Source organism: Anoplopoma fimbria, chromosome 23, assembly GCF_027596085.1.
Source record: "Anoplopoma fimbria isolate UVic2021 breed Golden Eagle Sablefish chromosome 23, Afim_UVic_2022, whole genome shotgun sequence".
In the NCBI taxonomy this organism is placed as follows: Eukaryota; Metazoa; Chordata; class Actinopteri; order Perciformes; family Anoplopomatidae; genus Anoplopoma; species Anoplopoma fimbria.
This window is the reverse complement of record NC_072471.1, coordinates 8296480-8314495: the sequence shown is the minus strand read 5'-3', so window position 1 is coordinate 8314495 and position 18016 is coordinate 8296480. Positions and strand designations below refer to the sequence as shown.

Here is an 18016-nt window from a genome sequence, read left to right as displayed (position 1 = left end):
TCTTTCCCAATTAAAATAAGACACGACTATTAATTTTTTTCTAATCTAAAAATACAATGATTGACACAGAATTAACGCAACCGTTAATTTTCTAAATAAAAGGGTGACGTGTTAGAAAACATGTACAGTTAAGATGCGGAAATAGCCCTTATTTAAATCACAAGGTTGTGATGAGAAGTAAACTCCACTCTTGGAGCAAACACACATCAGCATGTATACCCACACAAGAGCTCCCACACACACACACACACACACACACACACACACACACACACACACACACACACACACACACACACACACACACACACACACACACACACACACAGATCTTCACAATCATCATCATCAGTACAGTCAGTACAGTACACGCTGTGACATCAATCTACTAATCAGCAGAATCACACGATGTCTCCCACTCATCCACACACACACACACACACACACACACACACACACACACACACACACACACACACACACACACACACACACACACACACACTAACACACACACAAACACACACACATACCACACAATGCCTTCCCACAGACAGTAATAAGCCACAGCTCTGAGCTCCAGCCACCTGTTTCACTCACCGAGTAGGAAGCTTCCTAGCAGTGACAGCAAACACGGGCATCCTAATAAACCACCATGAAGTAAACATCAGACATCCTGTCAGCAGTTGTAAAAGCTGACGGGATGTCGTGTGATCGGAGGGCATATCAAAGAGTGCGACTGAACAATCTCACGCCCCAATTCCTATGTAGTCATAACTCTTGCTGTTGTTCTTACAGCTATTTGGTTATTCTCTACAATGATACATGGCTGGTTGTAATGAGGTGAGGGACTATATCTTGGCCGGGTGCAGTGATTTCCTCATGGTGACGACAAGATTTCATGAAATTTATGCTCCCTGCCTTCAAAATACAATGGGGGTTCATCCTCTTGGAGGATCTAGATTAAAAAAATCAATGTTTCTCTATATTTGATGGCAAAAAAATGAAAAAGAAATGAAAGAAGGATTACTTCTTCATTAGAAAGTAGTTCTAATGAAATATTCTTATCCGTGAAGACTGTGTAGACAGGAAGTTGTTTCTGTAAAGACATGCTGCTGTTTTTTTACATATTTTTTTAATGCTGTGAGTTTAAATTAAATTGCATTTATGTTTTGAGGTGGCGGCAAAAATTTGGAGACATACTTGACCAAATAAAGGCAACCTAACCCGTACGTTTAAACACCACCGGGAGAAGTAAGTGAGTCAATTAGTTTTTGTAGTTTGGCTGAACTGCAGCTTGAATAATTTCATACATCTATTATGTATTAATGGAAACTCATTCCCACATGGGCTCATTGATAGATGGGATGGCTTCCAGTTAAGAGGCAATCTACACGAGCTACCCCACTTTACTCTACAGGTTGCTTGCTGGTTGGAAGGGCCATGATGAGGATCAGAGATGGACAGAAAGAAGGCAGGCAGAGGGGCACAGATGGGTGTACACACTTATTCCTAGCCAGCACACACCCACATGTGCACACACATGAATATTGAGTATACACTGATATGTACAGTTATCTACAGGTATCTCCACTGAACTTCAAACACCTTTTGGTTTGGAAATTCAGTCAGCCCTATTTTCCCATTTGAACTCTTGTGTTTTCGTACAGCGCAGATCTTCCTCCGCTCTTTATCTTTTCAAATTTTTCCGAATCCGCTCAGTGTCACTCCCAAGTGCTCCCTACATTATACTCCCTCCTTTTTCGAGCTTACAACTTAACTTTTACCAACTTTCGTAATCTATGCTGCTTTTGCACGACACATCTCAACGCAACTGGCATCAGTTGAATTTGTGTAAAGTGCTACAACCGGTTATTGAGATAAATCGGAAAACAAAGGATTAAAATGATGGAAAGTAATTTCACATGTACACTTGCAGTCATGCTCACAGACCTCTTTCACTCACACTCACACATATACATGGATGGCACACACACAGGCAACTCGTCCTCCTAAGTGGCCCATATTTATCTGGCTGACCTGATGTTTTTATATTGGCAGAGCAGAAGATGTTTGAATGTCTTTTTAAACGTGACATTGCACAGAGCGTAGCAGGCCGGGTTGATGGTGCTGTTGATGTAGCACAGCCAGTATCCAATAGTCCACACTGTGTTGGGGATGCAGCTGGAGCAGAAGGTGTTAATAAGCACCATCACGTTATAAGGAGTCCAGGTGGCAACAAAAGCTACCAGGATGGCCATAATGGTGCGGGTTACTTTTTTCTCCCGTGATGGCGGCACTTTCTTTTTCTTGATGGGAGGTTGCTTTGTCATCTTCACTATCTTCCGGGCCACGTGATTCTGCCGCTCTGAGGCCGGGACGATCTCGACGGTGGCGTTGGACGGCGTGTAGCAGTCACCCTTGGGCGACTTGGTCTTGATCTTGATGCAGGTCAGCTTGGAGCCCCCTGCCTTGGCTCGCTGACGTGGGAGTGGCTGGCTTGTCTCGGCGCTGGAGTTAGCGGCAGAGTGTGGCACCTCCTCATCCTTCTGATTGGACGCAGCCACACTGCCGGATGTTGAATCATTGGAGCTCTCCTTCTCCTCTGCAGGGGCGCAGTTCTCCCTTGCCACGTCGTCTCCTTCGGTTTCTCCCTCAGCAGTGGTCGAGGATGGCCCCTTGCCGTTTTGCAGTTTTCCATCGTGCTGGTTAGCTCCGTCATCAGCGTTCTGGCTCTGTGAACGTCCTGTGTCTTCTCCTGGTACGTTGTTATTGTTGGGTTTCGGTGTGTTGTTCCTCCTCTGGGCAGGTGACAGGGGCTCTGGATTGGCTCCAGACGGCTTGCGGTTATCCTTCTTCACACGACTCTTGCTCGCTCTGGAGATCTGCCAGTAGAGTTGAATCATGATGATGACAGGCAGGTAAAAGGCGGCGATCGCGGTGCCAAATGTGACTGCGGCATTAGAGAAGAACTGGATGTAGCACTCCTTCTCAGGCACTGTCCGCCCACCAACAATGAACTGCCAGAAGAGAATGGCTGGTGCCCAGAGGATAAAAGACAGGACCCAGGCTGCTGCAATCATCATTCCTGCCATCTTGGTGGTCCTTTTGACAGGGTAGCTGAGGGGCTTGGTGACACAGAAATATCTGTCAAAGCTTATGATGAGAAGATTCATGACGGACGCATTGCTGACAACATAGTCCAAGGCTAACCACAAGTCACATACCACAGGGCCCAGGGGCCAGTACCCCATCACTATGTAGACCGTGTACAAGTTCATAGAGCACAGTCCAATAATCAGGTCAGCACATGCAAGGCTGAATAGAAAATAGTTGTTGACAGTTTGTAAGTTCCTATTAACTTTGATGGAAAGCATGACCAGGATATTTCCAATAACTGTAACCAAACTGAGGGAACCGGCCACCAACACGATGAACACCACCTCCACGGTCTTGTAGGGGCTCTGGCTTTCATCCACAACTTCTGTGCCATTGCCTTCGGAGGCATTCCAGTAGGTGACATTGAATACATCCATGGCATTTGGTCTTTTGTTGCCACCTCCTACTCAGATGGAACCTACAAAAGAGAACAAAAGAGAATAATTTTAATGAAGCGCAAAAGATGACTGTGTCAGCTTCAGCTTTTCAGTCATTTTTTCTTAATGGCATATGTAACAGGGTCATTGGTAGAGCCAACTTAGCAAAGTTAGAAAAAATCATTTTTCTAGGACATTAACAGCACTGCAACATTTAACAAGCAGTTATTTGATTCAGTCACATTCAGTCAAATCTATTAAAGTGCTACTAAAGAGATGACATCTTTTTACGTGTAATGGTGGGAGTTGAGATAAAAAATGATCCACGGTTACAATTCAAAATTTTAATCTATATTGGCTTTCGAATCTGTACGAGCAATGTGACCTTAGTTTTGTCTGTACACCAATTACATTGATAATGTGAAGCAATATATCTGGCACAGATATTTTACATAATCAGTGCATAAATAGCATCTCCCCATTAGACACCTGCTTCATTATTGAAAAAAATAAAAAACACTAAAAAGGAACTTCACAATCTAAATGCACATGAATGGCAAATGAAAGATGAGAAATGGAAATTATTAAGCACAATTTATTTCAACCAGTGGGTGAAAGAGAATCTTCGCTCACTGGCAACACATTTCTCCATGTAGGAATTAGGGATGGGGGGAAAAATCGATTCAGTTACGAATCGCAATTCTTGTGTGTGACGATTTTTAAATCGCCACGCTGCCTCCCAAATTGATATTTTGTCTGTAGCCTACTTATGATTATTTTATTCAAGGCGGAAAAAAACGTTGCCGCTTATAATCCTACAGATGGCGCAATGCAATCTATTCGTTCATGATTTCCTTCCGGCTAGAAGCGCAGCTTCACACGTGGTAGCTAGGTAGGAATACAAAGGCTAACATGTTGGACAGCAAACATGTCAGACGTTAGTCCCGAGATTCATGCTGCACCTCAACAGTTTAAATCGCACGTCTGGAAGAACTTTGGCTTTCATAATTTCCGAGGAAAAAATGAGTTAGACATGAGCAATGCTGTCTGCAAACTATGCCACGGAAAGATAAAGTATTGTGGTAATACGACCAACATACGTGCCCATATCACTCGACACCATCCTGAGTTATCAGACAAAACGGCGGAGGAAGCCAAACCTGCTAGCAGCAAACAACGAACGCTGGATACATGTTTCAGTAAGCTCCCCAGCAGTTCAGAAAATATGTAAAAATGCATAGCCTACATGCAAACAACAGTTGAGTTTATATTTTAAGTTTATATTTTAAGTAAACTTTTATTCATTCTATTTAATTTACCTTTTATTTATTGTTTAAAAGTAGCCTAAGTGGCATACATTTCTTAATCTGTCAGTTTGTGTGCAGTTGACAGGGGCTATGTTAATAGGGCACATTTTTATTTATTTTCTCTACTGCCCTGCAGTCATTAAGTTAATGTTAAGATTTAGGAATTAAAACTTGAAATAAACCTAAGTATCGTGATAGTATCGTATCGGGAGGTCCCTGCTGATTCCCGTCCCTAGTAGGAATCCATGTTATGCATGAAAGATGCTTTTGTCTATTTATTTTTTCATGCAAAGTGCTCAAAGCTTTTCTTTTTTTTCCAGGCTTTTGTCCTCCGTTCCACTTTGATGGATACATTTTTGACCACTTAATGCCTAATGACTCCCCTGTGGCCTATTCATTTCGTTTGAATGTGTTCCCAAGCCATTATATTTAGAGTTGATTCAATGTTATTATTAATATATATTTCTTTTAACTATGCAATGTTGACACATACGTTCTTAAAAAGAGACGTAAAAGTGTAATTAGACGTCACACATACGCATTCCACATAACCAAGAGTTCAATAAAAACTTTAAAAGGAATTATTGACACAATTGGAGCAGACATTTTATCTTCAAAGGTCCGTTTCCAACGTGTACTCAAAAAATCCCTTCATACAGCCTTATAAAATATTCTTTTGATCCCGAAGTGACCCACTAGTTCTCGCTTTTAACCTTAAACATTCGCCTGTGTTGTAGACCTTGCTTTGATTTATATACTGCTCAGTTCTGTGCTTCACATGCCTTTGGTATTAGGAGTAATGCAGTTTGTCTGCTAAGTCTTTAGCTGAGCCACGACTCTTGGAGGGGTTTCTGGCGCTGTAGGTCAGATTTTATGGCACATTTGGAGGCTTATCACTTCTCAGCTTGACATAAATTCATCAGGCTGGAGAAATGCTTCAACTTTTTTTGTTGAACAAATCAAAATCAAACTTTATTCAGCCTGTGGATTTCAGCTTGAAAATCAAACGCTTTTTGGAAATACCATTCTGCTGAAAAAGATCAATATGCTGTCAAATAACTGAATACAAATTTGACTAAACCCACGAGGGAAACCATGTACATTTATCCAAGTCCAGACAACATCTTGAGTTTAATTATGCTTGATAGAACCAAACTGTCTGTTCAGTTGAGAGATGATGCTAAAGATGTAAAGGGTAGACCTCCTGCAAATAAAGCTGACTCATATGTCAAACAACACAACCCTGTTAAGATTAATTTGGTATTATCTATTGCCCTTAAATTCAACTTTATTCTGTTTTAATTCTTGTAACTTCATTAATTTCGTTTAGACCATCATCCTTAACTTACTGTATGTGAGTTACTCACTTGATTTGAACTTGATGGTGACAAAATGGTGACAATTTTTTAACTTCCTCAGATAGTCAATGACCAATGTGGAACCGATGGATCACCGTGTAGCCAAAGTTAATGAAGTGTTATTGGTGACACACTACTGCAGCTGGAGGGCTGTCTTGTCCAAGACTTTGCCATTTCGGCTTAAGGTCTTTAACAGTTGAGCGCTGTTGCTGAGTAACTAGTGAACATTCACTTATCTGCTGTGCCAGAAATCCCTAATCATTGCATTAGGCATGGAGCTAAGCTGGACTAATCCCCATAAAATGTTTAAGTCCACCGATTCATACTATAAAACACCAACAATACAAATGGGACACACTTGTGGCTCGCTTGAGACAAGTGGATTAGAAAAGTAAAGTGGATCAGTGTAGATGGTCATAGCACAGTGCAGGCAGTTAACTCCCCTAGTGCTCTTTGTCCACCTCCAGCTGCCATAAGCCTCGTCCAGCACCTGAAATCTCTGCCACAACACAACAAAAGCTGGCCCCGGCTAGAGTCAACTAAAGACGCAGTAATCCTTTTCAGCTCAATTTGAACAGCCATAGTTTTATATAAAGGTCTTAGGGGAGACTAGACTTTAAAGCCACATATTGTGGGTCCTGTTGGCATTAACCTTCTCCTAACCATTCTACAAAATTACTTTCTCATAGAACTAAATTCAATTTGCAATAACATTTCAAGGGAAAGACATTTTCTCACAGATTATTTGTCCCGGATTTAGGTAGCAGTTTTAAACACGTAGTTAAGGTTGTAAATTGACTACCTGGCTAGGTAGAGGAAACAGAACTAGGTTATGTTTCGTAAAAAAAAACCAATAGTTTGGCTTAAAATTACTATGTTTGAGTCGTTATAATAATACTGACGTAAATTCAAAGTGCATTTACTTATTTAATTAAGCATGGGTCACAAAGAGTGGTCCCCTGGGTGAAAGTCCTATGTTTGTTATTACCATCTTTCCCGTCCTACTCCCTACATGGACTATCATTAGAAACGTTTGTGATAACTCAAAAGAAACGTAATCCGTGACAATCTGAAACTTAATTCACAGTACAGTTTTGTTTTATGGCAATGTCATTTTTAGGAGACAGGTCTGCTGCAAACATACCCTTCTGCTTCAAACGACACCCTGTAGTTTTACAGTTTTGCCTGTTTGATTCCCGTTTAAAATACCTTCATCTCATCTCTTCGAGATACAGCGAGTAATAGTAGGGAAGTTGTACTGAACAGAAGGAATATGCCTTTGCTTCAGTGTTGACTGGTAGAAATTCTGGCATGCCAGCCTGCTGAGTATGAGTGCAGTTGCCATCGCCTGGGGAGAGCAGCAGTGGCACTCTTAGCATAGCTATCAATCATAGAGCTTACCTGCAAGTCTCTGTACTACTGCAGTCAGCGCAAGTGCTTCTGACAGAGCACAAGCACAACATGGGTGACACTTCAAATATTATCCTAAGAGAGATGAATATTCAGATCACAATTCTTAATAGACTGAATTACACACTCGACAGTACATGAAGTAAAAAGTAGGATTGTTTATCCTCACCATTCTTAAACTTCTGCACTGAGTTAAATGTGTCATTGGATTCTACAAATCCTAGATTTGCCCTTTTTGTTTGGTGTATTAGAAAAAAAAGTCTGACAAATCAGTTGCTGCCATGGGATTACATGAATAAATGAGCTTGAGTATTGTTCTGTGTTCAGACTTAGGCATTTCTGGAGCTGGCTCACTAGAGCTGAAAATTGCTTATGCACTCTGGGAAGCAAAAAGGTACCCTTGCTCCACAACTTCTGTCCTCACTGTCTTTTGTAGTGGACTCCAGGAGGGTCAGATGCTGAAGCAAGACACAGTCGTTGCATTTTTGTTTAACTGACAACAACTGCTTTGCCTTTTATCTGAAGCTAAATAACCACTTACACAGGTCACCAGTTTTGTCAGGGACAGACAACAGGTGTCATCTTTCTGTTGATGTAGCTTCAAGCAAAAATATAAGAAACATTGTTTTTATTGACTGATGCATTTGGCTGCCTCCCTTGTGTCCAGATTCCCATTCCCCATCTCTGAGCACTGATCCAAGGTAAAGCCCAGGGCACCTGCCCCCTGCTTTCAATGATTACATGCATTTTCATTGCTGGCCCTCTCCATGGGAGCGTGCAGGGTTAGGCCTTCGTTTACTTGCTGTTTGCAGAGAAGCATGACTGGAATGCAAAACCAATCATTGCTGCAGAACAGCTGCTCCACATGGGGTGCCGATCTATTCAGCGCTTCTCTCAATAATATTACGCTTCATGAATACAAGGAAGTTTTTAAAATAAAAATTCCCCACTCCACTTGCTCATCCAAAGCTCAAGGCTTCGCTTTTGTAGAGAAAAAGCATTTTCTGACAGATGTTAAGGGACGTGGGGTTACTACAACAGTCACAATTTAATATGACATTAGGGAAGGTTCACTGGTGGCTGGTGAACATAACGCAGAAGTCTTTTTCTTCACCGAGACAATCTTCCACATCTTTTTACACTCTGTCGTGAGGTTAAGTTCCTGCTTAAGTAAATATTGGCTCATTATAAGTGTGTGTCACTACTCTCCAACAAGGCCGGGATACTGGGATACTGACAAAGTGCTGAGATACACGGACGCACAAATATAAATACAAATATTTGAAGAAACATTTAGCAGGAAATGAAAAAAAGGTTCCGATAACCATCAAACCCTCAAGACATGTCAGTGTTCTGATGAAACATGGCTACAAAATGATCCAAATCTTGAGCTGGTGAAGTATAATTACAAATTTGCATTCATTTCCTCAAGCTCTCTCTACTGTCTCAGGGGTATCAGACTGTGAGGGATGGATCTTGACGCCTGTAGAAATTCAGTGTAAATATTTATACAGAGAACGATCATGGACATTTCTCCATTAGTTTTTTAGCCATTTATTTGGGTACTGGATCATGATGGCAGTGGGCTAAACAAAGTGGGCCAGACGTTCTTCTTCCCAAGCCACAACCTCCAGCATAGTGGCCCATGCCCAGAAAAGATGAGCAATTGCTACAACAAATTCTGTAAGAGTATCTTCTTGGATCTGGACCTGGTAGTAGACCCAGGGGGATACCACCACAGGGAATATCCCCCCAGGAGGCATTCTGGGCAGATCAACTGGCTCCTTTGGACTTAAATGAGCAGAGGTTCCACTCAAAACTCCCTTTGGACGTCTAAGCTTTTCACCTTGTCCCTGAGTTTTTGACTCTGCCTTAGCCTAGTGATTTTTGGATACCTCTGACTTATTCTGGACTGATCTTCTGTTTACCAAACAACTGCTTCCAGTAAAGACCCCTTTCTCAATCAACCTGCTCTCAATGTTCAAATCCTGTATTTGAGTCCGCTGTCTGTATCAGTGTCTCAGTGTAACACTCCATCATTTTCAGCAGCTAGTTAGCACCTCACCTACTTTACACTTCGCTGCACACCTGTTGCTGAATCATTAGCAATAACTACTTTGCCGGTGCTTTGAGATTCTGTCCATGAAAATCATCCCTAATCTTGCCCCTTACTTGGGGGGACATTGTTTTGGAAGCCCCTACCAGGAGCTCCCCCCTTACAACTCCCAGGACACACAACCTCAACGAAATGATAACGGATTATCCATCCCTTATGGAATAACTTGACAATGACCTTATTAAATGTTAATGTAATTAATTATGTAAAAGAGTACAACCTCTTCTTTGCAGGTGTGACAATGCCTCTCAAACCTAGACCTATCTGGCAGTGCTTGTGTTAAGTGGATAGGAAGTTAATGGAGAGTTAACGAGCAGGAAATGGCATTCAAGCGAGTGGAAAAACAAACTGTGATAATCTGCAAACAGTGAGACTACACAGAGATTCCCCAGAGAACCTGGAGGTGGCCATGTGTCACTGTGAGCCAAGCGAGTGGAATGAGATCAAAATGTACACAGGAGAATTTGCATGTCTTTGTGTGAGCAAATATTTTGATTATGAATACAGCAAGGGGGTGTATGAATACTGGTCTTGGCCAGACTCTTCTTCATTTTCCATTTCAATGCGGTAGACCAAATCAAGACCAAGTGACTGCTCGGCTTCTTTATGTCTCTTGATGAATTGTCTTGCGTCTTGACAGCAAGGTGCTCATAATTCTTTCAATGTGACCTTTAGGTGCCACTTCATAGAAATTATATTCATACTGATTTACCGCAAATTATCTTCAGCATCACAGGAATGTCATTTTGAGGTGCCCTCTATTCTAGCTACACCCCCTCCTCACCTCTTCAGAGAATGCTCAGAGATCAGCCTATTGATATTACAGCTTTTTGCTTTTTTTTTTTGCTGTGGCAGCCTCCACGCCATCTGTGAAAAATGACAGTGTCACATATACGACCTCTGCTGCTCTGCCAGGTGGCCCATCCAACGAATCTGATTCACTGTAAGCTGCCACATTCATCCCAAAAATCTGTTAGTTACACACAATTTGAAGATGGAATTACCGGAAGTATGTTAAAGCTTTCTGCCAAGCATAGATTCAGATTTTTAGAGCCAAGTCTACTTATTTTGAACAGATGAAGGTCAATGGAAAGATATATATAACAGTTCAGAAAACACACTGACTGGATAATATCACCAGCCTTCTGGGCTGCAAAAAAAAAACAGCAACACTGGAGCTCAGCTAGTAATGAATGAACAAAGTCCTGAAGCAAACTGGGAAGGTAAGGGAGACAAGTCAATTTTCCCCCGTCATCCAGAGAGACCCTGCAGCAGCTCCGACTTGACAAACACTGTCACGCTACCTCCTCAAACACCCCCTATCTCGCCTCTCACTTCACATTAAACGTTTTATTTCATACAAAAAGCCTACCCACGACTGAATAACCCTGCACCATGTATCCTCTGTTGATTTGGCTTTAATTAGCAGATTTCCATATTTCTAATAATAATTGCTTCTCAAGAGTAGAAGCAGGAGCTGCTACCCCTCCTTCTACAATACCATTAGTCAGATCTCAATGGAGAGTTTGTGTCTTATTATAGTTTAAGTAACATCAGTTGTATTTACAATATCAGCACAAATATCTGCTAATATCAGCAACCTTGATCTAAAAGGCCCTAAAAAAATCCATGTTAGTCAAAATTCTAATGCAGATCAGGAAACACACAGCTTGTAAGACATTGCCTCTTTTACTTTATATTCATTCTAATCGTCCCAGTTGTCTCTGTGAGCTGAAACATGACAAACATTTTTCCACCGGGCACCAAGGGCATTTATAGCAGCTGTGAAACAAGCCATAATCAACAGACAGACTTATCAAGCAACATCTGGCAGCTTAACCATTTATCTGGTGAAATGCTGCAGGACATTGCCAGCAGCAGATAGCCTGCATATTTGTGTGAGGGTAATTCTATGGTTGGAATAATATAAATATGTTTAGTGATCCAACACTGTGTGCGTGGGGAAATCCTTTCAGCTCGAATACATGTATTCACAATTCCATTTCTTCTCCTATAAATAGATGCCCATTTTTGATTATCTAATCTGTGTCTCATGGGGCAAAAATAGAACATCGATGATTGTTCTTACACCTCACGGTGAATGCCTTTATCACGGCTCATCTTGGACAGACCAACTGCATTTCAGGCTCTGATTCAGATAAAAATCCAAAGGAAATGGAGCCACTGCTGAGGTTCTGCGTGACAAGGAACGCCATCATGTACCACATTATAGGTGGCGATATGATGTCTTACCCTATTGTTGCTATCCGTTAGGAGCATTCACCAAGTAATGTACAGAACCATTACGATGACAATATAGCCCGTTTCCTTTTCCTATATTGCCTCCCTGCTTCTTCAAACCATGCATGGCAATGAGCTGGTCCCCTCTAGTCTCTCCTGGCAGTTGCTGGCTTATTACTGATTTCACATAGAGCATAGACATGGAGGCACTCTCCGCCGAACCGCCGCATTTATGCAGTGCCTCAGTAATCGCCTCACGCAGGTGAAGCAGAGCCCTGCTGCTGATGCTCTGGGGCATCCTCTCCGGGGCTTTGTTCAATTAAACCCTGCTCTTAGCTGCCACATCAGAACAACACTATAGTGTCACATGGCCTCGTATGGAAATTTAGAGGAAAGAAATGGATTAGGTGTAACAGAAATAAACATACTTCAATTCTGATTTGTTGAAGAGTTTGAGGCGGCAAGGCTAAGAGGAGTAAAAATAAAAATCTGAAGCAGATGCAAACAAACAGAAAGGTCACCTTCTGTTAATGTGGCGTAACGTTGCCTTTGAATAATGAGATCGTGTTATGCAAGTGAGCTCTCAGGCTTTGCACAGTGAGCGGTTCTCACCGTGCCACCAGCTCTCAATGCGGACTGCCTTTATGACCAGACATTTTAACCCAGGCCGATGAGCAATTACAACTAACACTTTGAGTAGAGTGTGCTCAGTGGGAAGAACATAAGCCTGCTGATGTCACTCTCAATGTGACACTCTTTAAAAGGTTTAAATGCTTCTCAAAAAGGTGTCGAGCACATTGTTAGTATTCAATAGTTGAGGATCGGTGGAGAAAGGTCATGTGATACTACACACAGCCCTGGTCTGTAGTACTTGAGTCTCATTAGGGTCTCAATTCCAGTCTCAAGAGCACTCTTTTGAATTATCCACTACTGGAAGTTGACTTCACTTTTCCTCCCTAATGAAAACATGAATAATAGGGTAGCTTTAGCAACAATTATGGATTGTTTTTCAAGCACCACAGAGACTTAAGGCAATTTCACCTCTAGAAATTAACTTGCAAAGCAGCTGGATTTTCACAATATCACGAGATCACGCAAGTTGCAGGATGACATATCACACGACAATCCGTCTCGTCATTAAAGCAGATGTTTTTGCTCTTGCGACAATATTCGGCACGAGTTTTACTGACAGATGGTTCATCCGATCACCAATCAACTCCTGCCAAGTATGTTTTTTAAGTGCCTGCCCTTTTCAAAACAGTTTCTGATGACTGCTTTTCAGATCATTCTATGAAAGCAAACCATCTGGCGGGTAAAGTTACTGTAGAAAGCCATTTAAAGCCAATATATAAACAGTTTTTTGATTGAAGACTGTAGATCTTTAAGCGCATTCACCTATCTGGGTTGGATTTGTGAGGGGAAGGGGTTAGCAGCATCCATTACAGTGTCTATTTACATACTACATTTAATGCACTGATTGCAGACAGATATTTAACTGTTTTTAAAAATACTCTTTAGGTTTCAGAGTTTAGCACAATTGCCATTTTTGTTGACTTCAAACTCAATTGGAATTGAATCTTCTCAGATGGTCATGACTTCAGGTCTGCTTAAAAAAAACAAATTCTTAGTCTCATACAATATGAAGTCCTTTTTCCATTTTCATCTTGAGGAGATGACAGGTGTCTCTGCCACTTGCCTAAGCATGATGGTGCCCTTTTTGCTTGCACTCTGTGAATCAGCATGCCTGTCTAAGCTCTCTTAATCGCTCTGCCAGCATCACTGTCACCCTGCTACTGTCCTGTCCTCGTTGCCCCTGCATGTGTCCTGCCTGTGATGTATCACACTGGCACCATCCCTCGATAGAAAGCTGTGGTGCTCATTAAGATAAAGAAAGATAGCGCAAATGGAAAAAAGGTAGCGAAGGCGAAGGGAACGAGATAAAGTGTGTGCCTCTTGGATTTGTTCCACTTCATTGTTTCTGTATTTGGCTGCCCATCCCCCACACACTCTGGCTTTCTCTCGTGAGTTTAGTGACATAAAGCAGAGCTATGTTGTCCTTGGACAGGTTGTTCTATTTATAGCACTTTCTCAAGTTCTCACGTTACAGTAGGTCAGAAGATGATTTCCATCACAATATGCATTCATCTAGAGCTGCTTTCAGTGCCAGTCTAGGTTTTTAGATGATTTAAAGCAACTTTATTATCCAAACTCTAGTTTCCTGTGTTCTTTAAATGCAACAGCCGAACCAAAAGCCAGAGGACTATATCAAACTGTCAGTGGAGTGTTATGGGACTCGCGGTCCAGGAACCACTGATGTATGAAGCATCTCTGTGGTCGTTCACTTGCAGAGGGTTCTGTGTCACACTTGTAAAGAGGCAACTTCAGCTAAGTCAGATAAGACGGGAACACAATGTCAGTCTCAAGTGGCCATCAGCATCGTTGGCCGTAACCTGCACTCTGAAGCCTAGTGGTGTTGCTGTCAATAACACTGACAGATGCTAATTCACGGGACTCAACCTAGATCCAAATAATGGATGCGCCATGATCAAAACTCAAAGCGTTCAAACCTGATAGCCTGTCGAGCCACTTGTCACACAGACAGGCAATTTTGACAGGACCCATTTATGTGGCTTTCCAGATTTGATTACCTTGTCACTCCCTCTCATTTATCTGCTGATGAGAACAGATTAGTAATGGTGTAATGGTAAACATGACTGGCATTTTCTTTATTTTACCTCAATGCCCTTTCTAGAGGGGATCCACAATGTTTTGACAGTTTTCACATAACTTCTAATGTGATTGTTTCCAGGTACAAGTGATAGCTGTGATAGATGTGGCTTGTCAATGGCGGATCATAAATTAGTTTTTTTTCTATTTTCTGAAATAAGATGAATACTTGTTTCTTTAATCCCCTAGGCGAAGCCCCTTGATAGCTATCATTGGCGTACCCCTTATTTGAGCCAATCTAACTAAGAAAGATAATGTTGCTGCCTTTGCCTCGTGCATAGCCCGAAGACGTATTCTGTTACAGTAGAAAAGCACAAATCCGCGTCCAACTACATATTGGCTAGATTATTTGATGTCTATTCTGTCACTAGAAAAAAGTGAAATATTCCTTCACAGCTTCTTCTGCAATTTTTACAAATCAATGGCAGCCTGTTATCTTATAGGTAAATACTTTAACATCTCTGGACCCCAACTGATTCTTAATTCATCTGTTCTTTGAAGTAAGCACCTTGAACATCCTTCTTAAAGTACTTCCCTGCCTATCTTATTTGATTTACTTGGTGTGTGTGTTTTATTTAGTTTCTTCTTTTTGTTATATGTGTTTCTTATTTCTCTGTCATTCTGAGAGGTTGAGTTCGAGGAAGGTGTTGATTTATTTCTCTGTTTTAATACACCAAAAAAGGGGAAAAGCAATTTTGGAACACAGATTTGTACCTCCTATTTGTCATTTGTACAATACTTGGTTCCAATAAAAAATTCTCGTAATGTGGCTATTGTAAAGCCCGAATTTGTGCGAAACTCTAGGAGATACACTATTGGAGGCCACTTTTTAGCTTCTTTCAAGTCTAAAACTGCAGTTTAATAAGCTTCCACCCATCCAATCTACACTATATTTCACAGACGTTGTCATTAATTATACATGTTGTATATTAAATACTCCAGCTTCACTGTCTGCGCTTCACTTATTTGCATTGCCTCGAGAGGCTTTCCCGCCTGGAATAACCATCCATAATAGTGACTGCTTAGTTAATAAATGAGGTTTGTGAAGTAAAAAAAAAAAGAAAAGATAAATAATGAATTTGAAATTTAATTTTGAAAACAGGACCACACACGGAAGAGCTGCTGGTGTGCTGTGAGGGGCATTTAGATTCTGCTGGTTGAGAATGCATGATGCATTTTCAGAGACAAGAGGCATGCCCGTGCATCGTATCTGATTTATTTAAGCCATCTGTTTTGCTAGTAGGTCTTGACACGCAGGATTGATAACACTGACAGGCACTGTTCTCAGTATTGCAGTAGGAATAACACAAACTGACAACATTGTGGTTTGCGCACTACAGACGTTACATCATTTCTGACCATCTAATAGAGCAATGTCATTCAAATAATGGACAGAGACACATGCTAACACAGCCATGTCGACCCAAACAAAGCACCTGTTGTGAATTTACTGTGGAAATATGAAAAAAATGCTTTGTTTGAAGGCAAGAGGTGTCAGCTACGTAATTAGCCCTTCTTAGCCTGTCCTCCCCTTGCTTTCATTATCTCATTTCCTTGTGCTCTGACAGACAGCTTTATATTTCAGGGGGTGCATTCCACTGGACTTTTGTGCTCAAAAAAAAGTCTCTCCACCATAAAAACCTAGCTAATTGGTGTTTCCCATTTGCTTGAGCAACAACAGTGCACCTAACGTACCATCTCATCAAAATATTATGCCCAGAGCCAATCAAACCCTTCCAACTAAACATTCATTAGCAGACGTGACACTGATGATGGCTATTTATTTGACATTAGAGCACGCAAAGGGAATCAGCCCAAGGAAACATGCTGTCATTCCTGATTCTGTTAATTGGTCAATTTTCCTGTGATGTCGCCTGTAGCCAAAATGCCAATCTTTGACGTCTTCTTTAATTGACAGTTATTTGCTGTATTTAATAAATTTAAAGACTTAACGTAAGAACATCGCAGTTAAAGTGGGCACCATTTGAAAAAAATGTGTCTTTTCATAGGCTTTCCTATGTTTGCACCTGACTCCCAGCAACCGCTGTAAATATGTACGTATCTATATAAGCGTGATTACCTATAGTGGAGTAATGGCATCCTGAGGCGAGAATGAAGTCACACTCCTTCTACGCGTGTTGTCAACCCGTTCTCATCGCAATTCGTCATATGAAAGGGATGCCAAGGGTTTCAGGCATTCAGTACTTCAGTGCCTTTCAGCTCTCACTGAATTATTTTTGGCAGTTATGCTGCAAACAAGATTATGGCTCATTATAAGACATGATATGCTGTTAATGCACCAACAACCCAACAACTTGCAGTATATGTACTGTAGCAACACCAGGACTGCTGAATGGTTGGTGCTCATTTTCTGCCAACCTAAACCTCTACCCTAACCCTGCAACACAGCCACCCCCACGTCTAAATATCACTGCCGTGCAGGAGTTAACTCGAATTCAGGTTCAACAAGTTTCAAATTCAGAGATGTGACATCAGAGCTACAGTTCGTAACTTTTCACCTCAGCAAGGAGATTTTTACTAGCCTTTCTAACTCCTCCCCCTCCGTTGGTCAAATTCCTGCCTCGGCACTTGTCACTCATTTTGATGAGCTGTCTACCTCGAACACAGCATTCACACATTATTCAGGCTGTTGCTGACGTGAAGTCATCTGCACCACAGGCAGCGGCGAAGCATACAGAGAAGTCAGCCAATCTGGAATTTAAAAATGTGATCACAGAGTCTCTGCTGCCAGATTTAGCTGCACGGCTCCTTTTTCTTTTTTTTTTTTTTTTTTTTTTTTACTAGATTTAACTATTGCTGTTATACCCACATCCATCAACACAGCAACAACAACTAGCACATACTCCTCAATTTTATTTTTCATACACATTGGGGAATTCAGGCATGTATGCCCAGTTGCAGAAAAATGTGACTTCTAGATCCTTTTTTTTTAGTAAGTAAAAATAGCATATTCCTGCTTTATTTCTTCTCCAGTCTGGAGATTGATGCCAAGGCTGCACATGGTCATAAAAACTGAATTGGTATGCAATAAGTTTACACATTGATAACTGAATTGTAAGCACATTGGCTTTGTTTGCAGTGCTCCTTTGTGTGTTTGTGTTGTTTTGTTGCCTCAGTGTAATTCCCCTCATCTTGATTAGAAACAGGAAAGTTAATGAAGGTAGTCGGGATATATGGAAGGGATTATTTGCCAACAAGCAGAGGAATAAACATTGCTGTTATCAGCCAACAGGTAACAATCATGAAGTTATACAGAGCTCAAGTAAATAGATAAGACAATGACCGCACACATACTGTATA

General features: G+C 41.3%; 1 protein-coding gene across 1 annotated transcript; it reads right to left on the bottom strand.

Annotated features, from left to right (window-relative positions):
* Positions 1 to 2027: 2027 nt before the first annotated feature.
* Positions 2028 to 3544, bottom strand: chrm2a (cholinergic receptor, muscarinic 2a). Its single transcript, XM_054624851.1, has one exon. The coding sequence runs from the start codon at positions 3534 to 3536 to the stop codon at positions 2028 to 2030; it is 1509 nt and encodes a 502-aa protein (XP_054480826.1). The 5' UTR covers positions 3537 to 3544.
* Between the last annotated feature and the right edge of the window lie 14472 nt (positions 3545 to 18016).

Bases quoted from the DNA above. Each gene is read 5' to 3' on its own strand.
- chrm2a (XM_054624851.1), bottom strand. From the start codon at position 3,536: ATGGATGTATTCAATGTCACCTACTGGAATGCCTCCGAAGGCAATGGC.